Here is a 27555-nt window from a genome sequence, read left to right as displayed (position 1 = left end):
AATACGGTCTAGACTTAATAACAGTAATTTTATAGCGTGTCGTTTTTTTTTTACATATTTCACTGCTGACAGCTCCAAATAGCACATAAGTAAATCATTGTTTACATACAGGATTCACAAAGGTTGCTATAATAATTACTGATACTGATAGGGCTACATTTACTGATTATCACAAAGTAGTATAGAGGGAGGCACAGAAGCATTATACTGTTCTGGGCAATCCGTAAACCATAGCTGTGCAATATATTGTATAGAAAAACGTTTATAAAGATTTTTTAAGGTAATTTCAAAGTAATGGAAATTTAATTCTAGATGAACTATTGAAAATTTTTAGTTGTGTGTAAAGTGTTTATCATAGAAAGTATTGTATGTATATTTTAAAATAGTAACTATTTAATTTATTATGAAATATAATAAACAATTATAATAACAGCAATGTTCTCTCAGAAAAGTTGTATTCTTTATATCCCCTCTTCATTTTAACCCTTATCTAAAACTTCACAGCTATGCTACAAGTGTGATGGTGAATACTCCCTCCCTCCCAGCAGGTCAAACAAAATTAAACCTTGTGTCGAAAAAATAAAGACGCTTACTCTATGCCTAATGAAAATAATGAATTGACTCTGACAATGAGCGCCATAAACCAAAATGTATGGTTATAGTGCCTATAAAATGTGCAAAAATGACTTTTTTTGTGGGGGACTTGGATTTAAGACACATTCGTCAGATTCCTTTTTCGTCAGGATAAATTATAGCCTGTTTTTTTTTCGGACGAAAACGAAAATACTCTTTGGACAGAAAAAAACTTAACTATAATGTGGAAGATTTGGAATTATCCTGTGATACTTGCATCTCTTAATATGCTCCACCAGTGGATCGAGCAATTTAAACCTTTCCTTCACAACTTAACCAGACGGGCGCTATTTCTGGGCACTTTGCCCTTCGGGCATCTGAAGCTACCTAAACCTACCTACCTACGCTTGTCTCCCCAGTGTAATGTTTTCACGAACGTCACACTAAATCAATAGGTAGGTAGGTAGGTTAGGTTCGTTAGGTAGCTTCAGATGCCCGAAAGGCAAACCGCCCAGAAATAGGAGCCCCGTTCGCGTTCTCCGTCTGGTTAAGTTGTGCAGGAAATGTTTTTGGAACAGAAAATTCTGACAAATGCGGAATCTGACCAAGTCCGTTGTCGTCCGAAAAAAAACAGGCTATAATTTATCCTGACGAATGTGTCTTAGATCCAGGAGACTCTCATATAAGGCCAATGTTGAGAAGGCCAGCATACAAAATTTCTGGTTAGGAAGAAAGTTGCAGGGCAAGAATTCACATATTTGTGTACTTGGGTTGGGTTTACCTGACAAGACGTTCTTCTCCACAAAGACAGAAACAACTCTCAATATACTCATGTCACTTGATAGCTGGATGTGTCAGTGGTGATGAAGGTATAACCTATTTTTGTAACAAAATAAAACGCAAAATACTGCATACTTTATATTAAAAAGTCCACAGTAAGCTTAAACTAACAGATTACAGCCTGCGGCCTCGTCGGCCTCCCTTCCTGCGGGTGGAGTCAGACGGTACGGGGGTGACATCCTCAATACGGCCAATCTTCATGCTGGAGCGAGCCAACGCACGGAGAGCGGACTGGGCACCGGGTCCAGGAGTCTTGGTCTTGTTGCCACCGGTGGCACGGAGCTTGATGTGGAGGGCAGTGATGCCCAGTGTTTTGCACTTCTCGGCAACATCCTGTAAAATCCCAAGTAATGTTATACAAATTTAGACTTGTTACTCAAGTTGTCAAGTCTTAACAAGTAGAGACAAATGTTGAATCTGTAAAAATACTTCTATCTAGACACAGCAATGGGGTCTCTTGCAATAACATGTATGCAGTTTATGCCAGGTTTCCAAACAAGTTACGCTTTAAGGAGTAAACTAGTTCCTTTAAATATTCATTGAATCTAGTAAAACAACTTGGTAACAACCAAAAACTCAAAAATGTAACTTGATTTTAGTAAATTTTGCTGCAATCTTATTTTGGTAACTTATTTGTGTCGTATTGGTTCGGTAGAGACGACTCTTTTGTATCAAATGCCTTACAGCAAGGTTCAATAAAAGTATATACTAATATAAAATGAAAATAACAGAGGTATTTAAACTATTGTTTTTATGTAACAGGCAACTAGCGGTTACGTATGATATAATCTGAGTTTACTCGACTCTAAATACTTAGTTTGAAGTCGTTTTAGTACATGTTTACATGCTACTAGCCTTTCAGAGTTGCGATCATAACCTCAAATTGTAATGCAAATAGTTTTCAAAGAACAACAAAACAAAATACTGTTTGAAACTCACCTGAGCAGCCAACATAGCGGCGTAGGGAGAAGCCTCATCACGATCGGCCTTCACCTTCATGCCACCAGTCACCCTGGCGATGGTTTCCCGGCCAGACAAGTCGGTAACGTGCACGAATGTGTCGTTGAAAGAGGCGAAGATGTGAGCAACGCCGAAAACGGTCTCGCCCACCAAGTGCTGAGGGCCCAGGGTTACCTGGACCTCCTCCTTCGCAACTTTGTTTTTCCTCGGGGCCATGGCTCAGCCTGAAAACGACACAACACTTAGCACTTTTTTTAACCTATAATTATCACAAGAATCCACTCACTAAAGAACTTGTGATGGAGAAGATAGATAATATATTAAACGTTCTAAAGAAATTTAGTTATATTTACGTTGTAATTACATATTTTTCAAAGAATTTATGCGAAACTTAAAAATACCTTTTGCTTTGAAAGCTGTCAAACACTAGAAAGAATAGCGGATGCCAGTGTTTCCAGCATCAAAGATGTAAAAATATTGATCAACCAAAAAATATCCCAACTATAGCTGGTCAAACCAATTTGTCAGTAAATAAGAACAAAAAAAACTATACTCATCCTATTCTTTTCGGTGCAAGTACTAGTGTAAGACAAAGATAGTATGATTATCTCTGTCTATGTTTGAAATGAGACAGTCCTTTAACAAACTATATTCTTGTAACTTTAAATTCACTGTCCTGAAATACTAGGGCTGCTAAAAAAAATATTACATTTAGTCCTAATAAAAATATAGACACAATTAATGATGAATTAATGACAAAATCAAAAAATAAAATTACATATAATTAAATATTTTTAAATGGCAGCACACCCAAATCCGTCAATATTTTTTATTAAAATGCGTTCACAGTAGCCAAATTTTGTATTTTCCTAAAGTAAACCTCGTATTTTTAATTTCCCTAAAAGTGACAAATACTTGAAAGTATAATATTAGAGATTTAAATAATCCTTAAAAATATGCGTAATGTTACTTTATGATAAAATTATTTATCGTTAATTTGAAACGCGTTAATAACTCTAGACAACCGGAAGTAGCGTACGTCATTCATTGCCAACAGATTCATCGCATAATCAGAGCCAAGTTCCAACATACATTTACCATCAATCGAGAGATAAATCGTCGATTTTTGCGACGTAATTAATTGGAATTAAGTGTGAAACATTGTGATAAACTTCCTCTAGTATTAGTTAATCTAGTTCAATTTTAATAAGTGAGTATTTTGTTAGATTGGTGATGGTAAATCTGCTCGATGTTCTTACTACGCGAGTGACGTTCTGTCAGTCGTATTACTTAATTCAATATCGCATTCTTATAATAATTTTCGTGCGCCCCAAACGGGTCTGACGACTGTAATGCTGTTTGCTAAGTTATCAGAGTGCTATCCATACGTCAGATGAAACTACGTACTTTATATCAATTGGATTTGCAAGTCATACTCATTTGTGTATTCTTTGCGAAGAAAGGGAAGCTATAATCATCTTGATACCTTCCAGATTCACAATGTTCATCTTGGACTGGTTCACTGGTGTCCTCGGCTTTTTGGGTAAGCATTTAATTTCTGTTGTTGTCCTATTGTTTTGTCAGTAGTTCTAGCTTAATACATTATTAGGATACTTTGCACTATCTGTTACATTTTATTTATACTAGGCCCATTGTGCGGAATAAGATATTGTTTCTAATTTTATAATCTGTGTATTGCCCTGGTAACATATGTACACATAACAAACCTTTTTCCCCGCTATCAACCGCTTCAAAACTATTTTGAAACAATACCAGGTGTTTCTTCAATTTGAGTTGATAATTGCTTGTGCAACAATTGTTATGATTTTTTATGTACATCACCTACCTGTAATTGTCCCGCGGCATGACACAGGCCTCTCAATAAAAATTTCATGCACCTTTTAAATTTTTCAGAGGTTGCATGATGTGATGTGCAGGTTTCCTTACATTGATTTCTTTTGCTAAAGGACAACATTAACATTATATTTAGCCTCATCATCTTACATTGCTCACATATTTCTGATTTATTAAATTTTCATTCAATGTCAAACATGATTAGTGAGTATTAATCTTCATATAATTATTTGTTGTGACAATTTAATGTGAATACTTCTCTCTATATTATCAACATCAAGCTAACCATACCACCACCAACTATACTAAATGTTATTTAAATAAGAATATTCAGTGCACATGATTAGTTGCATCAGTAAGGTGCCTTTTAGGGTAGCATACTAATGAGCGCTGTGCACAACATAGAACAAGCCATCTAGCATGATGAAATCATTACCACGTCACTTAATCTGGCATCACATTTGCTGGTTAAGTGGCACTTTATGCCACCCTGGGGTGTTACCCGTATCCGGTCTTACTCACTACTAAAAATATGGGTGATAGAATGCTTGTGTATTGAATAAGGATTGCCAGTGTTATGATATACTTAGAAAAATTCTAATTAGACATCATTAAATAATAAAAGTGTTTTTGTTGGTCCTACAAAATTTGAAAATCATCACATCTGATCCTAAAAATCGTCTAATTGCTATTTCAAGGTTAGTTCAAGGTGAACACTAAACATGCACTTGAATTTATTATAATATACCTATTATGTAGGGTTGTACTATGTTTAACCCATTCAATTGTTGGTGTACAAAATCAGATTTAACAATTAATTACAAAGGTCACAGTTCTTCATTCATGTTCACCAAGATCTTAAAAGGTATACTCACTTGCCATTCATGATTGCATAATTTTGGAATCACTTAAATAAATGTTAACTAGTTTTGTTATGAATGAGCTGTCTCATCACACATTTTGATTAAAAAAATGACCTCTCTTGCTAACTTTAAATTGTTGTTCATTAACCATCCTGATTCAAATATCACATGCTTATTATGGTTTTGAAATGTTGATATATACGAATGAAACTAAGGTAAGAATGAAATGACACAAACAGGTAAAAAAAATCGAGATGAGAATTCCAAATTTAAAGTGTAAATACAAAATGGGAAATGTAGTAAATAAGTCATACTAGATTCGTTGTTCCTTATATAGTTTCTATTGTCTAGGAGAGGACACTGACTTCTGTAACACAGGTCTTTGCCTAGCTCAGAAGTCAGGGACTTCAAAACCTACTTGGTAACTTGTTTATTGACAATAAAAATATTTTATTTTATTTATTTAAAAAAGTAGTGGTGAGAGTTTCATAATCATACCCTGGTGTTTTGCGTGTGGGAATGTTTTGCATTAGCCAAAAAATAGGTAAAAACTGTAAAACAGAAACTATTTTAACATCTATAAAGCACATTTGGAGGATAAGTAGTAACCTTTTTAATTCATGGTTTGGTAACTATTTTACAATTAACAACTAAATACACTAATTCACTCCCGCAAAACCCCAAGGTATGTTCATGTCTATGTACACAACTGTTGTGTGTATGACCACTCTCCACTGTGTGAAAGTAATGGGTGTGTGTTTTCAGGGCTATGGAAGAAGTCTGGCAAGCTGTTGTTCCTGGGGTTGGACAACGCGGGCAAGACCACGCTCCTGCACATGCTGAAGGACGACAGACTCGCACAGCATGTGCCCACATTGCATCCCAGTAAGTTTTCCCAACTTCCAGTCTTAAGGTGGAGGGGGTTCAGATTCAGACAGTGGCGCTTTTGAACAATCTCAATAATATGGTTGCCAAAAAATATGTCCAGTCCATTCCTGAAATTATACAGGAGTATATAGGAATATAGATCCCAGCTGGGCTATGTCGCGGCGAGATAGACTACCCGTCCCTCTTTTATTAACACAGTTAGAAAAAGACGGGTCGGGTGAGATCGCCGCGAGATACTGTCGCGCCACTCATGTGCTCGGGGTGCTGGCCGACCTTCACCATGTAAAATTCGATAATTCTCCAATATGCCGGCCACAAGAACTACCACTACACTATGCTTATCCTCACCTTCCAGCATCCGAGGAGCTGTCGATAGGCAGCATGCGTTTCACGACGTTCGACCTCGGCGGGCACGCGCAGGCGCGGCGCGTGTGGCGCGACTACTTCCCGGCCGTGGACGCCATCGTGTTCCTAGTGGACGCGTGCGACCGCGCCAGGCTGCCAGAGTCCAAGGTATCTGACATGTTTACGACATATCTTTTTTTATAAGTGATAAGACGTTCACTCTCTGTAGTTTGCCATCTCTCCAACATTGTCGAAAATCAGCAACAATTTCTGTCTTTCTGAAAACACTTAGAAATTGTTGCACATCAGCGTAAAAAATGTGATTCCCGATCCTGAGGCGCCAGGGCGAATATCGAAATTAAAAGACTTTCATCTTTCGCTCTTGCTACATCAAAGTGATGGAAACACGAAATTTCGATGTATAAAGTTTGCGGTAGGTCTGATATTAACATGCCTGACATTTATTAGGACTTTCTTAAAGGCAACTGTTGAATAAAATTACGAACAATGAACTATAACTTTTGTTTTATTTCAGGCTGAGCTAGATTCTTTGCTCACGGACGAGACGCTGAGCAACTGCCCGGTGTTGATCCTCGGCAACAAGATCGACAAGCCGGGCGCCGCCAGCGAGGACGAGCTCCGGCAGTTCTTCAACCTGTACCAGCAAACCACGGGCAAGGTATGTTTACTAGCTTTCCTATTAACCCTTTACCAGGCTGACATTTCAAAAATGACAATCAAATGTCAGTCTTGCTCATCGAAAATAGAACATATGATTGAAGTGCCGCATGTGGGAAATATATATCCCTTAGCCTGGTAAAGGGTTAATCATTCTTAAGTAATTGGAGATAGTAAACTGACTCTTTTAGTGGTTTGGATAGGAGGTGCAAACACTGCTTGCCCTTACAGTTAGTTCTACTATGGTCAAAGGAGCCTAGCATTTCAAAGATTGCATATACTCGAGAACGAGGGTCGGGTGCCACCTTCTTGGCGTTAGCTGCAATAGGCTACATGACTAATTTTTTTTTATGGTATCAATCGATCGGGTTTGTTTTTAGGATCAAATGTCTATATGGGACCCATTGCATTAAAGTAACACAAAAGTCAGAAATTGTAGTCAAAGTCCGACAGTCGCACTTCACTCGCGAAACGCCCTATACAAAACGGCCAGAGGCCGTGACGTCATCGCCCACGTTGTAGTATGGAACAAGAAAATTGCGTTTTTGTCGGTGAAATATTGCGTTTATGTATATAGTTGCTATACAATATTTTTTTTGGTGAAATGTAAGGAATCGAATGGTACCCTTACTTTTATCGTTTTTGGAAGTTAAAAAAAACTTAAATTTTGAAACTTTCAGGTCCTGTATTTTTGTAATTTTTCAATATTTTATTTTAATATCCACATTATTGTGATAAATTGCTCGTTTGCTATCTATTTTACTAGATTTTGTTATAAAATTCAACATGTGTCAACAATAGTCAACATGCATATTAAAAGGAGAAGACGCCGACATGATAGAAGGTACATTAAAGGTTCCGTCACTCAGGCGCGTATAGTACCAATTGTTATATGTTGTTAGTGTGTTATATGTGTAGTATTAGTTTCACGACGTATTGGTTTACTGTAATGTCGTGTAAACGTATTTATAAATAGATACATTTTTGTCGGCGATCGAACAATAAAATTGCCAGTGTAATTGTTTCCCCCCAGGGCAAGGTGTCGCGGTCGGAGCTGCCGGGGCGGCCGCTGGAGCTGTTCATGTGCTCGGTGCTGAAGCGCCAGGGCTACGGCGAGGGCTTCCGCTGGCTCGCGCAGTACATCGACTGAACCTGCCGTCTCACAAACATCACTCCCGTAGGAGTTATCATGCCGCGATCAGAAAGGGATTAGAAATAACAGATTTCCATACACTTACGTCAAAATCAATATGGATTGACAGCTATCTCAATCCCTTTCTAATCGCGATTCAGTAATAACTGGCTGCTGAAACTTGAACTTGCTATTTGTTTGTGTGGGGCATAAAGAAAATAACAAATTAGTAATTTGTAATTCAAATCGAAAGATATTTTAAAATGCATCGTTATAGACCTTATTTCGATGAGGAAGAGGGTCTATGAAAATAATTATGAGACCTCGTGCCAGTCGCAAAAGGAATCAGTAGAGACCATAAGTTGGAGACCATAACAGTGATCTCTAAAATGTACATTATTCTTTATGAATGCTGCAATAATTATTATAAATCTGTAATCTCGTAGGATATTAATAGCAGCATATTTGAGTTAAATTAATTGGTATAGACATAAAATTATTAATTAGACTTAATTACGATTGCATAAATATACCACCTCACTTGAAAATAGGTAAAGATTAATTTAACTCAAAGCTGCCATGAACATGCTACAAGATTACCCATGCATAATGAACACACAAATTCAATAGCACAGTAACACTATTTATTAAAAATATAAAATGTTAGTGCTTTTGAATTTGATCGGTTCCACTTTCGGCAGCCAGTGACCGCTCGCTTGCGCATTTACGTGTCTTATGTATTCTGTTGGTTAATTAATTTAAACATCAAATTAGAACATTTGAAAGTATTTGTACATATTATTGGCTAATATATTGCATATTTGTCGCGAATCGCAAGCCCCTTATGAGTGTTAGTGTCTGCGGTAGACTGTTGCCTCTACTGTGAGACATCGCGGCTTGTAATGTTATCGGGGTCGCCCTCTCACTGGCAATGCGCATACCCATTACTTTATTGTACGAGTAATACGAGTATACATGGTTTGACATTTCAATATTAAGAAATATTTTAAATAGCTAAATTTTAGACATTCTAAGTGACATATTTTATATGATTTAATTTGATAAACTAGAGAGCAGAAAGTACAAAACTTGTTATTTATCACGTAGCGCACTGCTCGTGGGAGGTAGGTACTTAGCATACCTATGTATTGTGGTTCTGAACTGTCTCCAGGCTCAGCTTATTGTATAAGTTATTTCGTTCCGCTGAAAAACTTAGCAAGTCTAAACAATAATATTCTATAATATTTTTTTGTGTCTATATAAATATTAAGGTAATGGTGCAACGCGTTATAAGTTGATATTATCGTTTTCGGTGTTCGATGAACCCAATGTGAGCGTCAGCAAATCTCTGCATAAATTATTATGTTTCACACATTTACTTCTATTCTAATTATAATCTAATGTATTTATTTTCTTATTCTCATTCCAACATGGCGTCGAATTACAATGTGGACTTGTATTTATCCTATTTTCATTGTGTTGTACATTTCTAAAGTGAGGATTGTTATATTTTCGTATGTTACTTCAGTAACTAGTGTGGGCTCCGGGCACGGCCCGGGGCGGCGGAACGGCGCGTCCGCGGCGTGCGTTTTTGATGAATTTAAGTATTTCCCTCCAGTGTCAAGTTAATGTATATTGCGAATCTTCCATTTACAACGATCGATGGATTATCGAAACTTATTGGATCGGCGCAAGTCGCCTGTGCTGTGTGGGACTAATCGCATCCGTTTACTTTTATTTTACTCAAAAGCACAAAGCTGGTTCAGTAGAAACATAATGTTGTCCCCGAAACAGTTTGTGGAAGTACTTGTTTGATTCGAAGTGTATTTATTGAGCCAAAAAGCTTATCGTATACTTATCTTTGATTTCCTCAAGAGTTCTGGAACCTTGTTATACAACATTTTATTGATAGTCTGTAGTTATGAAGTGGCGATACTATAAGCTTGTTGGTAGTGGGCGGTGGCGCGACGGGACGAGCCGTTTCCAGAATAAGTTGTGATCAACACGGCTGGTCTACAGCTGTACTTAGACAATGTTTTTCGGTATATTATTTGCAGTAAGTCCAAAAAAAAACAAAGTTTGTAATAAAATTTATACAAAATATATTCGTGTTTTACTTGCATTACATTCATTACGAGTCTTGAGGCGAATTAACCTACGAGAAAACGTGAGGAGAACGGACCTTTCGTTATTCGCCTCGCCACTGCGCCTGTTTCCTCACACTACAGGGTTTGGTGGCGTATGAAAGCCCGATCTTGCGCAGACTATATGCATTGTTGAACAACAGTATAAACAAGTATGGTGATTGAAAATGAAAGGCGTATATATTTACTAATTAAGGTTTAATGATAGGAAAATAATGCAATAAAAATATTATTGTATAGAAATATTTCTACAGTATTCAATTTACAAACATTGTCATACATAACTCTGAAACATTAGATTGGATTGACTTTTAAATCAGTGCAATATTATGGGAATGCTTTAAATAAATAAGTCAATATAAAAGCAATGAGAACATAATAATTGAAAGAATTATTGTAGTACAACTTTTAAAAAACTATTTCGCGATTACAATATAAGTAATAAAGATACTACCAGCGGATTATTTACAATCTGTAGTCAAGATACGGTATTGCACATTTAACACTTAAAATTAGATTGCATGATTTCATAACATTGGTAGATGGCAACTTCGTGTTCAAATAAATTTCTATAAACTCGAACTAAGATATTATTGACAGAGAATTCAGCCCGGGCCGGGCGTCGCTCTACTGCCTATATATATCATATCACTTTGTTTACCGAGGAGAATTACCGTCGTCCAGGTGAACGACGCAACGCGTTGCGACCTTTATACATACGCAAACTGATCTAACATAGGACAAGTGACAGTCACAGCCGGCTTTGATACGCTTATCCGTAACGCGTCGCGTCGCAGTCCAGCTTGGACAACTTTACAGTTCCTACGCGATACTTAGCTAACACTAGATCTAAGTCGCCACTACAAAATGAACATGTGACGCCGTGTGAGGTAATATCACATTTGGAAAAATAACCTATTCATATAAATTACACTACCTACAGCTCGCGGAAAATTCATTACCTAAGTATGTCTTATCAAAGTGCAGTCTGACGTCTGAAAAAAATATGATCTGACACTTATAATAAATAGTTTTATTTCATAGTTCTAACATTGTTATAAGACGATCAAAATAAAATAAAATTGAGTGTATTTTTAAGTGACTACGTTGACCGGTATCGTAATAGTTCACTAGCTTCACTAGAGTAAGAGTGACAGAATAGTCGCGCGAGCGCTACGCTACATAAATACGTATACACTAGTTAGTATATGTAGGGTGGGTCGGGCGGACCAAGGCGTGCTGTGGTGTCGTGTAACCTACCGTAACGTTAACGTACTACGACGTACAAAACAGGCACCACAAGGCATATGTAATGATACTTCATAAAATATACTCGTGCCTAGTGTACTAAATGCATATTCTTCTATTTGGTTACCTAAAGTACTTCATTGCTGTGAGATTATCAAAACTATTCTACTATTCCATATCGATTCATTATTTTATTTGTATAAGATTCAACAACAATTTAGAAAGTCATCCATGAAAAAATATATTTAAATTAAAACCAATAAAATGTCAATAGAAAACAGCGGCCATACCGAACGTTCATAGAACACATCAAAATATTAAATTAAAAATACTCCAATCAGTACGCTATGAAATGTCACATCTAAAACATCAAAATTCAATAACAACGTTTCATATACCGATTTAATATTATGTACAAAAAGTGTTCAAACGTCGCGACGTCCACATATAAAATTATAATAAACTATAGATTATCTGTAAATCATTATTCTTACGGCTAAATCACACTTGCCAGCTCGAGAAAGTGAAATCGGTTACCTAAGACTTTTTACACTTAACACTAGGGGTACTAAAATCACTTTGGTAAAAACTAGGTTTCATAGCCTTTTTCCTCTAAAACGAAACCATTACTATAAGAATAGAGGTTCGCTCACTAGCTATCTACTGCGAGTCGTGTCCGGTGTTCGGTACTGTTGGTGGCGTTCAGTTCATCCACTTGCGGCAGTTGGGCGCGCCGCACATGCACATGATCTTGTGTGCGTCGTCCTCGATGTCGAACTTGTAGTCGTACGCCAACTATTCAAAAGAAGGTACCACATTATTTAGACGGTTATTCGTTTCTGTCACTTGAATTAAGGCCCGATCACATCGCAGCGTAAAGGGGCCCACTGATTAACAGTCCGCCGGACAATATCGGCCTGTCAGTTAGAACAAAAAGTTGACAGCTCCGAACAACTGACAGGCCGATATCGTTCGGCGGACTGGTAATCAGTGGGCCCCTTAAAAGACGTTTACGCAGCAAATGTATGAAAAAAACGCAAAACGCTAACGAAGTGGTTGGTCTTTTAGGTTTGTAAAAATGTCTTTGACACGCGAGTATAGCTGATGATCACTTTAAGATAATGAAAACATTTGTATATCAGAATAGCCGAGTGAGAACTACATACTGGATATTAGCAGCCAAATTGTAGGTTACTTAGGCAGCCTATGGATCTCTTTATGGTTTAAGAACAATTGCTTAGAATTTTCGTTCTAAACCGGCCTAGCGGTGCAAACTCAGTGGACGCTTGAGCGCCGCGACTAGGGAATGTTCCCGGTACTGAGTTTGTATGGCGAGAACCGGGAATTCCCGGTTCCAGTACCGTATTTGTATAGAAAACCAGTACCGGGAGCACTCCCTAGCCGCGACCAGCGGAGCGTGCGGCGAGGTATCTTTGTTGAACATATGCAAGTGGCCTCAATGCACGCTTCTCAAATATCTTGGACGCTGGTAGCCGAACGGGTTGCTGGCACGTCACTAAGGGTCAGTTGCACCAAACTGCTTGTAATCGTTAAAGAGTTCGCTAAATTTTATTGTATGGAAAGTTTCATAGTAAACCGCTGCGGCGCGCCGGGTGACGTTGATTAGTCTGTCAAGTGCGGATGGTGCAACTGGCACTTAGGCCAGTGGGGAGACACTCCTGACTTCGGGCAAACTCGGCGCCGTTCGGTTCAGCATTGCTCCGAGCAATTATTAGGGTTGACACATCTTGACGTCCCTAATTTGAAACTAATTTTGACAACCCTAAATAGCCGAAAGGGATAGTGCCATAAGTTAGAAAGGGATATCATGATTCGACCCTGAATCGCTGTCAAACTCCGGTTTTGTAGGAAGTGTCGTTTCTGTACGGTACTTATTTTGTGCTTAGGCTCTAAAATCTCACACCAAGATGGAGACTTTCTGTAAATGGATTAAATGGATAAGTGAGTGTACGTTACCTCCTCCCCCCGCGCGATGCGTCGCTTGGCGAAGATGATGATGCGCAGATGGCGGTCCACCTCGACGGCCTCGGCCACGCAGTTGGGCTGGCACGAGTGGTTGATGTAGCGCGCCAGCCCGCCCGACAGCGTGGCGTCCACCACGCGCCGCTCGTCCAGCCGGAACATGTAGATGCCCCGGTTCTGCCGCACACAACACCATTCATATAGTACATTACTGCAGAGGCCGTGAAGTAAGAGATTGCAGGACGAGATTGCGGTAGACGGATAAAGCGAGTCTTGCAATCCCAGTTCCGGCCAAGGATTGTATAGTGCTTTTCTCAAACATTGATCGCTTTCGATCCGCGATGTACTTAGTCACTAAATCGGCTGGAAAACTATCCAATCAGCGATATTTTTGGCTAAAGTTAATCGGAACGTAAGTCGCTCCGCATTCGGGTCGGGAACGTGCGTCGTCGTGCCTGCCGCGGGGAGCGGGGGGGGGGGGGGCTCGGGCCCGGCGCCCCGCAGCCTCGCGCGCCGCGGTGGGATGCCGCGGCCCGCGCTTCAATAGAGCAGCGGACAATAATGTACGTTTCATACTAACTCCCTACATTACTTCTTGGCCTAGGTCAAGAAGTAATGTAAGGAGCCATAAATGAGCAACTTCATGTCTTAATTTCGTGACATTAACACATACGGATAGTATGCTTGAGAAAATAAGTTTTGGCAAAAATTTCATTTTTGGTACAAGCTTTTATCGCTGACTGTACATTTCTTGCGACAGACAACTAATACTCATCGGGACAATTCTAAAAACTCCTAACACAATTAGGTTGCGTTGTTTTATCAGAGTTCCTATGGCCACCTCCTGTCTCCATCATCAGATCAGCTCGATGGTACCATAATATTGCATTGTCACCCGACTTACGTGTGTATGCAAAATTTCAGCTTAATCGGAAACCGGGAAGTGGATCTAATTTAACTTGCAAGATTTGATTACAGACCGACAGATAGACAACGGGACAGATGAAACTAAATAAAAGCTTGTAAAAAACCGGCCAAGTGCGAGTCGGACTCGCGCACGGAGGGTTCCGCACCATCAACAAAAAATAGAGCAAAACAAGCAAAAAACGGTCACCCATCCAAGTACTGACCCCGCCCGACGTTGCTTAACTTCGGTCAAAAATCACGTTTGTTGTATGGGAGCCCCACTTAAATCTTTATTTTATTCTGTTTTTAGTATTTGTTGTTATAGCGGCAACAGAAATACATCATCTGTGAAAATTTCAACTGTCTAGCTGTCACGGTTCGTGAGATACAGCCTGGTGACAGACGGACGGACGGACGGACGGACGGACAGCGGAGTCTTAGTAATAGGGTCCCGTTTTTACCCTATGGGTACGGAACCCTAAAAAAGACACACATTTCATGCAACAATGGTTGATTTAAGACTTCGTATACCAAACTGTAATCGCATATAGCTGGTCAACTAAATCTTGTCAGTAAAAAAGGCGCGAAATTCAAATTTTCCATGGGACGATATCCCTTCACGCCTACATTTTTCAAATTTGCCGCCTTTTTCTACTGTCAAGATCTGGTTGACCAAGTATACATTTCACTATGGTCTTATGACGAAACGCTTTAATCAACTGTATTCGACCAATCACGTATCGCCAAAGCATAGTAGAAAAGACATCAACGCGCTACTATTTAATGAATAAGAGGTGCGTTGATGTCTTTTGTACTACCTTTTTATCTAATGAAATACTTACCTAATTTTGTTTAATTATTTAGAAGAAAAAGTATTATTTTAGTTATCTCTTTAAAAAAAGTATTGTATGTATACAATAGTGATATAATCAAGTTTTTTAATTTCGTACCTTACTTAGGCCACTCAGCAAATAGTATAAAATTTGCTGAGAGCTATTTGAATGCAAGCTGTCAATGGCTACAGCGGGAAAATAGAGGATGCTAAAAACTTGATAAGTGATAGTTGATATGAGAAAACAATACGTAACTTTCCTGAATCCTCCTAAATCCTTTTATTTAAGATAGTTTATAAGCAGAAGAGTGTAGAGAAAGAAGTTATTTTCCTTACCTTCGCCTCATATTGTTTCTCGCGGATCTCGGAGAGCTCGGAGCGGATGATCTCGCCGATGTATTCGATCACCATCGTGTGCTTCTCGATGTCTCGAGCCGCGTACAGACCCAGCCCCTGGATCTTCGACCTGTACACGTAACATTAGTAATACGTGTAAAAATAGGTCCTGGGAGCCTTAGTCAGATATAGGGTTTAGATGCCGCTTGTTGAAGACTATCCCCTTATTCATAAACGTTTACGAAAGTTGACAAGCCGATAATAATCGTTTGTCCCTTTCCGACGTATTGGTATGATGGAAAGGGAGAAACGATTATTATCGGCTTGTCAACTTTAGTAAACGTTTATGAATAAGGGGGTAAGTCACTAGTCAAAAATAATAGTTAAAAAAACCGGCCAAGTGCGAGTCGGACTCGCGTTCCAATAAGGGTCCCGTACATTACACAATTTTTAACAATGCATTTTTTATGTGAAACGTGAGTGAAATTTCTATTAATAAAAACCCATAGGGGTCGGATCAAAAACTAAGTAATTAAGTCCGACTCACGTTTCACTGCACATTTCTAATTGCTTTTCCTGTCATCTATAGGTAAAGAACTATTTTGTGTATTTTTTTTTTTCAAAATTGTACACCCAGTAGTTTCGGCGATAAAGCGGGAATGGTAATGTTTAGCCTCCCGCCTTACCTGGCGAGGTAGACGTTGTTCCGCCACTCGGACTTCATCTTCTTGTACTGGCTGCTCTTGGTGTGCACGAACTGCTTGCTGTAGGGGCAGGCGGGGTGGTCGGCGGCGAGCGCGGGCCCGGGCCCGGGCGGCGCGGCGGCGCGCGCGGCGGGCACGCGGCGCCACGAGGCGCGCCCGCGCGGCTCGGCGCGCGCGCAGCCGGACGGGTTCACCGCCAGCCCGCCCTCGAGCAGCGCCGACCGACCGAACTTGAACCGGTAGTCCGTCAGGGTTTCTACGCCTAAACGGAGGATACCAAGCGTCAATTTGTAAAACACGTTTCCAAAATAATTTGTGACGTTATACATGAAAAACAATCTTATTCTCGATGGCGCTTACGCCATTATTAACGATGCTCCGATATAAATACAATGCCGGGCGACGCTGTGCGGCGTAATGCTTTGGTTTCCTCCGAAAGCGGTGCCGTCATATAGCGGCCATCATACTAAATAATACGGCTAAATATGGATGTCGTAGTATTTGTATGGAGACGGCCGCTATATGACGGCACCGCTTTCGGAGGAAACCAAAGCATAAGAGCTATCGACAATTAGGTCCCTTTTCATAGATAATGCCCCATTTAACACATCACAACAAAACTTGAACTCTAATTTATTAAAACAGCAGTTTAATATTTTTCACAGACAATCCAACCTCTAGACATAGCATAGTCGCGCTACCCCCTCTGCCACACATACGGTAGCGTTACTCCATCTTCGAGTCAATCCCGTGCTGTGATTGGTCCGTGTCTTTGAACGGACCAATCACGGCACGGGATTCGCTCACCTCGTCCCCCCGCACCCCCGTATTTTTGGCAGCATCGGTTTCATGAAAGAATTGGCCTAAGCTCAGTCTAGAGGTTGGATTGTCAGTGATATTTTTATATAATGGCATACCGGGGAGGCTCTCGAGCACCCGCACGACGGCAGGCTCCGTCAGCCCGAACAGGTCCTCGCCCGTCACGTAGTTGGGCCACAGCTTCAGCACGCCGGACTCCCCGCGGGCTTCGCGCAACGCCGCCACCGCGTCTAACACCTAAATATACAACTAATATGTTAACCACCAAACTGTTTGTCACCGTTAAAGAGTTCGCTAAATTTTATTGTATGGAAAGTTTCATAGTAAACCGCTGCGGCGCGCCGGGTGATGTTGATCAGTCTGTCAAGTGCGGAGGGTGCAACTGGCACTAAGTCTGACAGATTTATGTACTGTTTTGTACACCTTATAACTTGTTTACTTCAGACGATTCGTCTGCGCGTTTGCCTGCTATATCACAAAATCGTGTGACTCAGAGGTTAAAAGAAAATATCATGTAATCTAGTACAGCTGGTAAAATTCTGTCTAAAGTCTCAAATATGTTATATCAGTTCTATAAGTGAGAACCTAGGTATAATTGGCTCTGTGATTCTATTGTAATTTCTGGATATATGTAGCGCTGTTGGTTTTCCATGTACTAAAATAAAATAAATAAATATCGTAAATGTTCTTTACGGAATAAGGTTCCATTTCAATTGCAGGTGAATCTCAAAGCAAACGCGTCTGATTTCTAAACATTATTTATCAAATACCTTTAAACGAGCAATTCTTGCATATTTATTTATTTATTATTTATTTTATATTTCGGGGATCTCGGAAACGGCTCTAACGATTTCCATGAAATTTGGTATAGGTATGGGGGTTTTCGGGGGCGAAAAATCGATCTAGCTAGGTCTCATCTCTGGGAAAACGCGAAAAATGTTTAGATATTTGCAAATATCGAGAGGCTTATACAGCTAGGTAGGTATAGATATAGTACGGGGACGGAAATCGACAGAACAGTAAAGGTTATGTTGTGTTGTGAGGTGAAATGGTAGTAATGATGTGGTACCTTGGCCCAGGCGGCGCGCGGCGTGGGCGCGCTCATGTCCTGCTCGAGCTCGGCCTGCAGGCGCACGTGGAAGCGCGGCCGCCCCGCCTCCTCCGAGATCCAGCACACGTAGCGGCAGCGCGCGTTGGCGCGCGTCATCGACCAGTAGAATCTCACCTGCGATACAAACATTCAGAAATTAACGTTAAGAATGCAACATCTGGTATAGAACATGTTCTTTGCAACAGGAAACCATAATAATATACCAAGTTAAGTGTGCACGTGCAGACTGAATCGTCGCTTGAGTGGGGCGGCCAGAGTGGCGTGCGTTGAGGCGTCCATCTAAACAAATGCAAAAATCATGCGAGCGAGTGATCGCACTTAGCAGTGTACGCTACTTAAATCCCTTGGAAGTTCGGCGCCACGCTGCACGCTTCGTCGATCACTGCAGTGTTAATGGGTGAATCAACTTTTTCTTGTCACTCGTTGCCATGGTTACGTTCCTTTGGGTCACTCTTTAAAACCTGATTTTTAGGCATTTAAATTCTCCAAACACGCTTTTTTGTGAAACTTATAAACCCTTTCCATAAAGGGTCGTCTACCAAGCGTGTCAGAAGGTGTTGGACAATGTCTTCTAACAAACTATGCTACTATTGTCTCTTGGCTGACCGGACAGAATAACAACCAGAAATAGTTGATCCACCCTAATACGCTAATAATAAAGTTATGTCAAGTTACTTTTGGCCAGCTCGCCCGCTAAAGCTTTGGATTCCTTCGAAAACGGTGCCGTCACATGACGGCCGTCATATAGCGGCAGCAAAAGACGGCCGTCTTTACGGTGGCGACATGTGGAAAGTACCACGGCGTCATAACACACCGTCATCCACCAAGGTCAAAGCGGCAAATTTGAAAAATGTAGGCGCGATGGGATAACGTTCCATAGAAAATTTGAATTTCGCGCCTTTTCCTACTGACAAGATTTGCTTGATCATCTATAATTTACTTGGAGGATGAAATATCATCAGAAGAGGAAAATAATCGTCAAATCTCGTGTCATTTATTCAAAATGGCGTCACCGCTATCTAATAAAACGTTCACGAAACTATCGACAAGGTCATGACGGCCGTCATCTTACGTTACGTTGACAATCAACGTAACGTAACGCCGTCTAGGAAACCGCGCCATCTTGTTTACATAGAGAACGTTCTAGTGACGTCAGTCAACGCTATATAGCGGCCGTAATATGACGGCACCGTTTTCGGAGGAATCCAAAGCTTAAGCAACTTCTGCAATGTAGGGTCGACTACAAAGAGATGTATCCACTTTTTCACCTTATTACAAGGCAGTAAGGTGAAAAAGTGGATACATCTCTTTGTAGTCGACTGTACAAACTCACGATCTTATATCCGATAGGGTAGATGTAGTTGGGCGTGTGGAAGGCGGCCAGCTGGTGCGGGAGCAGGTGCCCGGGGCTGAGGAAGATGAGGCCGCCCACTCGGATGAGGTGGTTGGTGTCCGAGTGCAGCATGACCGACGCCACCTGGCGCTGCTCGTCGCGCGACACGTACACGCGACGTTGCACGCTTAGGGTTGTCAGTTCGTTATCTTTTTCGCTCTGAAATATGAATCTTGTACAGTAACAGCAACGTTTATTATTCGCTTATTCAATCCCGTCTAGTCTAGTTTTGAAAACCAGTTGGGTCCAGTGATAGCTGGGATTTAAATACATGTGCCTACGCGTTTGGTCGCATCACAGTTGGCAACTAGACACATTTGGGTTGCCCCATGTAAGAAAGGCCTAAGTTAGTAGGGCGCTACACGTAACGTGCAGTTAAAGCTCAGTTTGCCAGCCTAGCTTTTACTACTTATAAGAACTTTCACCGATATTGGGCCCCATTTTATGCAACTCATAAAATTCTGCCGCACTAAGCAAAAGAGCAGTAACTCATTTTGAAATATCTTTCAATTGTAGAACATATCGTACAAGAACAAGGTATAAAATTGAATGACATTACAAAATGTGTTACTGCTCTTATGCTTAAGCGCGGCAAAATTATGTTTTTAATGTTTCTATTTGTTGGCGTACTATGTTGCGATGTTTAAATCAGACAAAAAGATGTGTGTGACTTACCTTGGGTGCGTGTGAAGCGCAGAAAGCAGTCTTGTTCTTGTAGAAGACACAGTTGTCTTTGACGGCGCAGCCGAGGTGGTACACACTGCCGCACCGCACCTTTGAATAATTCTTGGAATTAGTCTGTCGTCTCCCAGCGGTATCCCAGCAATTCTTTATTAGAGTAACAAGTATAGATATTTATAGTTGTGCCGTTCTCAAGAACGTTCTCTGTTTTGTATGGAGAACGTTCTCGCTAGAGAATATTCCCCATAGTAAACAATCAAAAAGTAGTGAAATATCAATCGAACAACATCAATTTTACGTCGTTCCATAAGTTATACTTATTGAGTTAAGGTTTTTGAAACAAAGAAAATTGGTCTACAATTTAATAATAAATATGTCAAAAACAGTAACTATTTGGTAGAAACATCGATGAACGAGTTGGCGTTATTAATAAACGTCTGTCAAGAGTAACAAGGGCTTTATATTTTAAAATGTGTTTGTTGGATCACAAATTTTAATTTTACAGAGAATTTTTAATTTTTATATATGAAAGTTTTTCTTTTTACCTTGAAGCAGCGCACGGTGGCGCCGAGGCGGCGGCACACGGCGCACGTGGCATTAGAGCCGGCCGCCAACGCTGTCTCCACATTCATCAGCGCGCCGCTCACCGTCTCGTACACTCCCTCAGACCACAGCGCACAGTTCAGGTGCACCCATCGATCCACGTCACAATTCAGTAGCCTTGAAACACCATCCGCCACTCCGTCCCCTTGAATCCCGCATAGCTCGCAACGTCTAGAATCTTCCGTAGTCACCGGCATTATAGCAACCCCAGTTCTGAACACTAGTTCGGTGAGCTCCCGGTCCGTGGGCCTCTTGTACTTGACGGGCGGCCCGATGCAGCCCGGCGACCACGCTTTGTAGCGAATGCCTCTGTATTTTTCCTTCTCTACGCTCTGGTTGCTCTTTTCGTCTGATTCGTTCTTGAGGTCTTCGTCTAAGCCGCCTAATCCGACGTCCTCGCCGACTTCTTTCATTAACTCGTCATTGTCCAGTGAGTCTATGAAGGACAGGTCCATTTTTTCGTCCTTGATGTCCGGTTTGATGTCTAAATCGTCCGTTTCCATGCTCTCTGTGGACGCCGTGTCGAAGTCATCACGGTCTTTAGATAGGTTTGTCTCGTTGTCAGACTTGACGTCCTCTTTTACGGGTGCTTTCGACTTCCCGTCTAGAATGATGTTTGTGGGCCGCCAAGCGAATCGTTCGTAGCATTGCGTGCTACAGAAGTATAATTCTGAATCGCTATCGCACAGGATGTCTTCGGCGTTGCCTTTGTTCGCTGATAGCAAAGGGAATTCGGACGCTTTTGCTCTGACGACCGAATCTAAGATGACTACATCACAGTGACGGCAGAACTTAGCCGCTCCGTTGAGTATGCTTTGAATGTCAATAGGCGTCCCCTCCTTCCCATCTTTACCTTTTGACCTGTACAGCCCCAACTTGTGGGACGGTGGCGTAGCTGTTCTTTCTACGATTTGGTAGGAAGTTGGCGGTGGTATGTGTAAAATTCCCGCAAGTTCTTTCAATACGCCTAGTATGTCTTCAGCGGCACCGGATGTTAATGTTAGTGTTACTGTTACGTTTTCGTTGCTCTCTGTGCTGCCAGGTGAGTCGACAGTCTTCATGGGTGAGCCTGAGTCGAGGCACTTCAGCGCCGTCGAGCCATCTTCGTCCTTCAAGTGGAACAGTGAGACAGGTTTGACTCTGATGGGAACAGGCGCGATGAGAGGTATGATCGGGGACACTTTACCGGACATTGCGGAATCACTGTCCTCATCTTCCTCGTCGTCATCAATGAATTTTAGACCAGGGAAGCGGTTCGCTGGTTCAATATCAAGGCACTCGGGACTCGAACAGCTTACTATGCTATCTGGAGTATCCGTGTCTCGCTCCTTACAAATGAAGTCCAGTTTCTTGTCTTCAGGATCTTCATCAAACACGATCGGTTGGAATTCTTGATCGTAGAACCCTCTTTGAGTAGACGCTTGCGGTTTCTCCGGGAGAGGCTCGTCATCTCCGAAAGGCTTCGTGTTGTAGTAATCGGCGACATTCGGAATCTTTGCGTTGCCGAATTCACCAACCAGATCACCCTTCATAATATCGTAGTCCTTGTTCTTTAACTTTGTCAAGTCTCCGGACCCGAAAAGTGGGCAGACTGCAAAGTTAGTAGTTAGGGACGGTTCTTGAATTTGCATTGGCTGCAGAAGTCGGAGTTGAGCCATCAGATTGTCAATAAACGTGTCATAGTCTTCCTCGTAGCGTGAACCCTTTCGCGGTCTCTTCTTGGCGTTCGCCGCACTCACGTTGTTCTCCGCGGCCATTTTCATGTTCAGTTGTAGTTGTTTCCTCTTCTTCTGCTGATATTCTCGCCTCTTACGTTTTTTGGCTTCGGAAGGCGTTTCTGGAGCATTAGCTTCGGCGGAAGGATCCATGTTGACGCTTTCAGGAAACTCTTCCTTCATGGGCTGGTCGAGTTTCCCTTGGTCTGAAGCAGTGGAGATTCCAGAAGTGGCGGATTGCTGGGAACTCTCATCGAGCAGCTCTTTCTTAACATCCATGGGAGTGAAAGGTCTCATGACAGGGCTTTGTTGCGGCGGCGTCACTTCCTTCTTTATCGCTTGATGGAGTTGTTGAGCGTCCATGCCCATGGGGTACATTGGCATCGTTTTGATTGTCGGTGAACTCTCCGGCAGCGGAGTGGTCTCTTCTTTAGTCATAATTTTCATACTCGGTTTTCGTACGTCCATGAGCGACTGCGTGGAGGAGTGCATCAAAGGTGACATGGAAGACGTCGGAATAGAAGTCTGCATGGGCATGCCTTGCATCGTCTGGATAGGTTGCATGCCCGGTCGACTAGTGTACGGAGAACTGACTTGTGTATTATGCGTATGCGTCATTATTTGTCGCGGCGAGTTTTTAGGTATTTCCACTTCTTGTGACAAGGATAGGGTAGGTGGTGGAATTGAAGGTCTAGCTAGCTGGGCTTCTAGCGAGGGTATTGTCCCTAAAGCCGGTGCGGTTCTTTGCATAGTAATCGTCCGCTGCGGGACAACAGTTGCGGCCGAGGTAGTTGTCTGCAGCAGTTGTTTTAACAACACATTTTGAGACTCATCATTCCTCTGATTGGGTGAACTCTGTATGATTTTGTTGCCAGCGTTGTCTGTAACGATCGTGGAAGTCGCCGTCGGCTCGTCGGTCTCCATTGGTTCCGATTTCACAATGACCGATTCCACGCTGTGCCTCTTAGTGGGCTGTATGTGACCTACAATAACTTCTGTCTTGGGTTCATCAGTGGATTTTGATCTTTTTAACGGCGAAGTTAGTTGCGTATGCAGTAGTTTGGAAGACGTGATGAAATTAATTGGTCCCTGGGCAGGTTTCGCCTGCATTTGGTTCATTTGGCTCATTCCTGGGCTAACTAATGTGTGCGCGCGGACGGTCACGTTTGGCGGTGGTTCTTTGCCCATCACAGGTCGCGAAGTCATTACCAACGCTGGGGGTTGACTAGAGCTAATGCTTTGAGGGTTAAAAGGGAGATTGCTTGTATTAATTTGTCTTGTGGGCTGAAGCAATGTATGCCCTAATATGCTCGTGGGTAATGGTGGTCCTTTTTGGAATCCGCTGACAGTAGTCGTAATAGTATTGTTGGAATGCATTATGGACTGCGGCGCGGACGAGCTGTGTATTTTAGAGAGCGCTGGCATTTGAATAATTTGGGAAGCTACAGACGTAGCGTTCATGTCTTCGTTGGAAGAGAAGCCCTGGTTAGTGATCAGGGGTGATTGAGCGGGGGATTTCATTAACGTATTTTGCATGCCTACAGGAGAGTTTATGGGAGACACTGTAGGAGATTTTCTATTCTGACCCATTGATGATAGCGTGTTGACTCGGGATCCGAGCATTTGTGCCGCGCTCATCGGCAAACTGTCTGAATTAGGGATAGACGTTATCGGTTTCTCCATCCTCTGCACCGGTGACGGCCGCGAAGCGGCAACTTCGACTTTGGATGACGGCAGAAGGTTCTCGAAATTGACTTGCGTGGGTGCTGTGGCGTCACTATTTTTTCTCATTAGCGATGATACAGTTTGGACATCCACTTTCGACGTGGCTGTATTTAGGGAAGACATGATGGTCCGCAGTTGTTGGGATACGTTCGCCATGTTAGATTGTAACTCTGATGGTTGAGAGAGTGGAGAGAGCTGAGGCACTGTAGCGGACTGTAAGCTCAATCTGTCCGTATCTCGTTTAGGGAAACCGTGTTGCTCCATTGGCTCCTTATTTTCCGGTTTTAGGGCAGGATTTATGTTGGGATTTTGTGGAGCATGAGTTTGTGGATTCGTTTTAGGGTTAGGTTGCTTCATACCAAACGGTTTAGCGTCATCTGTTATATTCTCTAGCATGCACAGCATGTCTTCGAACGTCTCCACGCGTTTCTGATTACCTTCCACAGTTTCCGCGTGTTCTTGCATAGTGATGTCATTCAAATACCTCTCCTGTGACGGGGTAGGGGATGGTATGGAAATCTGTACGGATTCTTGAGCCATATCGGATGTGATTTGCATGTTGGAATCGATGACCATCTCTTTAGTTTGGTTCGCGATAGCTTTAATGGTCTTTACCACGTTTTCTTGCGCTTGTTTGTCAGCTGCTGACGTATTTTGTGACTGATCAGAGATCGATTTGTTATAAGAGAGTAACAGGTTACTTTGTAGACTGTCTTCAGGTTTATCTTCGTCGTCCCCTTCCATGATGTTGTCGGGAATCTTTTCTGGTATAGGATCGGGGCTTTTTATGTCCGCCTTTCCGAGCAGCAATGGCGTTCTATCAGTTATACATAACGAATGTGGCAGTTCAGTCTGCTGACTGATTTCAGTCTCAATGTCGATATCTTTGCTTGTTTCTTTGATTATTGGAGGTGGTTTATGGTCTAAATGGGCTAATCCTTGAGAGGTCATGGCACCCAAATGTTGCGCGTTGGTAGTTATTTGGTGTATTTCTTTGTCTGCGTGTGTGTCAGAGGCGACCGTGCTGTCAGGGGATGCCACATCATCTTGGAATATCTTTGCCGGCAATGTCGCGTCATGCGTCACTGAGAGACTAGAGAGCTTAGTATTAGATAGAGACAAAGCCATTGGCTTTTCAATGGTTTTGACGATCTTTTGTTTGACTTGATGTTGCGTTAGTATCGACACCGGTACTCTGGAAGCGCCGGCCGCGGTATTGGACGTGGCGAGCGTAATCACTGGGTTCAGGGTTGCCGTTTTAGGTATATTTGAAGATATAACGCTGATGACCGAGCTGATCGGCTTCGATTGCGGGTGCGTGGACATGTTGATAGTTAAGGGTGGATTATTTAAATTAAGAGGCACTTTTTTGAGCTGAGGTTTCGCACCGGTACCATGACCGCCGATAGGAACGGAGAGGCTCTTTAACACGGGCACTGAAATGGTCTGGTTTGCGATAGAAACAGAAGCGACAGTAGCTTGTGAGACTTCGTTTAGAATCTTATTGTTGGCATGCGGAGAGAGCACGGTGGCGCTTAAGACCGGCAGCCTCGACAGAGCATTGCCTTGTGACGGATTCACCAGCTTGTACTGCTGTACGTTAGGGGAAGCTTTATTAGCCGTGGACAAGCTTATGACAGCTACCGTTTTAGTTGTAGTCTCGGTTCTGGTGGTAGTTTTCTCAGGCATAGTTTCCTCCTCCATTTCGTCCTCGGGTTTCCCGCTGTCGATGAGCTCCTCGAAGTCCTCCTCGGTCGCGATCCGCTCCTCGGGCGACATCGCCCCCGGCTCCACTACCACTATATCCGCATCGTCTAGGTGTTCCTCGACTATTTCCTCTATATCGTCATCGTCGTCTTTCGCGAAGCCCATTCTCGCGGCGTCGTCGGACATGGCCGAGTATTCTACGCCATCAGACGAGTAGAGTACGAACTCTCTCGTTTCGCTGGGGCTCTGACTGGCGGATTCCTCGGAGGGTCGCTCGTCGGAGGTGCCGGGGGCGCTCTTGCCGGCGAACCTCGGGCGCGGCGGTGTTCGCCGCTTCAATATGGATACTTTGTTGATGTGGGGTGGCCTGCGGCGGTCGTCGTCCTTGTTGGGCCACACGGGGGCGCCGCCGAACAGGCCAACCTAAACGAAGTAAAATATTTAATACAGTGAAACCTGGATAAGTGAAATTTCAAGGGACGAGCAGATTTGTCTCACTTAAAGAGGTATTCCACTTACCCAGGCTCTCATCAGTTAGCCAGGTACAAATAAATTTCTGTCTCATTTACAGAGGGTCCCATTAATAGAGGTGAGAATAGAGGATATTTCAGTTATAGAGGTAGTTAATGTCCCTAATTATTTTTTAAACTTGTTTAAATATTTCTTTGAATTTATTTTAAATGATTCTCCAAAGGATAGATTTTTTCAATTAAATTTGATACGGACTGCATTGCGTCTTAGAAATTTAGTAAATGAAAATTTGTTTATTCGTGTTACTTATCAAGATTTCAGCTTTCGTCTGGATAGTTTTAACTACATAAAGTAACTAAATGAAACTTGAAGTCGTTTAGAAATGCGGAATTTGTGGATAGACTAAGAGTTAGTAACAATACGGAAATTGATCAATAAAATCCAAGTTAGAGAGGTCATAGATTGACGTCATCTCAGATACAGAGGGCAATTCCTATAAAATTCTAAAACAACAATTAGGAAAATGTAATCTAATAAATATAGTCTCAGTAAAAGAGGTAAAATACACTCTCTGTCTCAATTATAGAAGTAATTGTGACTATAAAATCACAACAACTAATCCCAGTCATAGAGGTTCGGTTTATCTCACTAACAGAGGTAATTCAGTGCTAAAGTGTCGGGACCGCACCATGAGTCCCAGCTATAGAGGTTTCTCACTTATCCAGGTCCCACTTAACCAGGCTTCACTGTACATGGTTATGAGAACATAAATAAAATGACCAATAAACTAAGATATCTCAACTAAAAAACCACACAAAGTGGAACAAATACTTTTGAAAATTATTCATAAAAATTGTTTTAGTTGAAAGGTATATTTACAAGTGGTCTTAATTTACCGAGCGTTGGCGAAGGTCTACGTTTCAGCTTGGACAAAAACGCTTTCGTATTTCCGGATATTCTCTTCTACAGGTCGCAATTCTCAACCGATTCTCATGAAGTTTTGTGGGCAGATTCGATGTTGAAATAGATTTTTTTTGTTGATTC

The 27555-nt window shown here is 41.8% G+C and overlaps 3 protein-coding genes across 5 annotated transcripts in view; 1 reads left to right on the top strand and 2 right to left on the bottom strand.

The window, feature by feature from the left end:
- Nucleotides 1-1478: 1478 nt before the first annotated feature.
- Nucleotides 1479-2878, bottom strand: LOC134649401 (small ribosomal subunit protein uS11). The gene is made up of 3 exons (XM_063504150.1): nucleotides 2775-2878; nucleotides 2353-2597; nucleotides 1479-1746 (listed from the first exon to the last, which is right to left on the bottom strand). The coding sequence occupies exons 2-3, from the start codon at nucleotides 2587-2589 to the stop codon at nucleotides 1528-1530; spliced, it is 456 nt and encodes a 151-aa protein (XP_063360220.1). The 5' UTR covers nucleotides 2590-2597; nucleotides 2775-2878; the 3' UTR covers nucleotides 1479-1527.
- Nucleotides 2879-3419: 541 nt separating this feature from the next.
- On the top strand, nucleotides 3420-8175 carry LOC134649361 (GTP-binding protein SAR1b). Its single transcript, XM_063504076.1, has 6 exons — nucleotides 3420-3583; nucleotides 3867-3916; nucleotides 5856-5975; nucleotides 6334-6491; nucleotides 6859-7002; nucleotides 8035-8175. Exons 2-6 carry the CDS (start codon nucleotides 3874-3876, stop codon nucleotides 8149-8151), a joined length of 582 nt encoding a protein of 193 aa, XP_063360146.1. The 5' UTR covers nucleotides 3420-3583; nucleotides 3867-3873; the 3' UTR covers nucleotides 8152-8175.
- Nucleotides 8176-10460: 2285 nt separating this feature from the next.
- The window catches only part of LOC134649366 (histone-lysine N-methyltransferase 2C), a 79430-nt gene continuing 62335 nt past the window's right edge, over nucleotides 10461-27555 (bottom strand). For all 3 annotated transcript variants that reach the window (XM_063504082.1, XM_063504083.1, XM_063504084.1), the window contains 9 exons: nucleotides 20836-26463; nucleotides 20285-20383; nucleotides 19550-19768; nucleotides 18175-18330; nucleotides 17204-17342; nucleotides 16269-16548; nucleotides 15583-15712; nucleotides 13503-13685; nucleotides 10461-12320 (listed from right to left, as the gene is read on the bottom strand). In XM_063504082.1, coding sequence (XP_063360152.1) covers nucleotides 12228-12320; nucleotides 13503-13685; nucleotides 15583-15712; nucleotides 16269-16548; nucleotides 17204-17342; nucleotides 18175-18330; nucleotides 19550-19768; nucleotides 20285-20383; nucleotides 20836-26463 — 6927 coding nt within the window. In that variant the 3' untranslated portion in view covers nucleotides 10461-12227. The remainder of the gene's footprint in view (nucleotides 12321-13502; nucleotides 13686-15582; nucleotides 15713-16268; nucleotides 16549-17203; nucleotides 17343-18174; nucleotides 18331-19549; nucleotides 19769-20284; nucleotides 20384-20835; nucleotides 26464-27555) is intronic.

Source organism: Cydia amplana, chromosome 7 (assembly GCF_948474715.1).
Source record: "Cydia amplana chromosome 7, ilCydAmpl1.1, whole genome shotgun sequence".
Lineage (NCBI taxonomy): Eukaryota > Metazoa > Arthropoda > Insecta > Lepidoptera > Tortricidae > Cydia > Cydia amplana.
This window is presented reverse-complemented; position numbering and strand designations above follow the sequence as displayed.

What these genes read in the sequence shown, in the direction of transcription:
- LOC134649401 (XM_063504150.1), bottom strand. Translation starts at nt 2,589, where the DNA reads ATGGCCCCGAGGAAAAACAAAGTTGCGAAGGAGGAGGTCCAGGTAACC. An exon ending in CCGCTATGTTGGCTGCTCAG is followed by an intron (nt 1,747 to 2,352) that starts GTGAGTTTCAAA and finishes GGGATTTTACAG; the next exon opens with GATGTTGCCGAGAAGTGCAA.
- LOC134649361 (XM_063504076.1), top strand. Translation starts at nt 3,874, where the DNA reads ATGTTCATCTTGGACTGGTTCACTGGTGTCCTCGGCTTTTTGG. An exon ending in TGGTGTCCTCGGCTTTTTGG is followed by an intron (nt 3,917 to 5,855) that starts GTAAGCATTTAA and finishes GTGTGTTTTCAG; the next exon opens with GGCTATGGAAGAAGTCTGGC. An exon ending in CCAGGCTGCCAGAGTCCAAG is followed by an intron (nt 6,492 to 6,858) that starts GTATCTGACATG and finishes GTTTTATTTCAG; the next exon opens with GCTGAGCTAGATTCTTTGCT.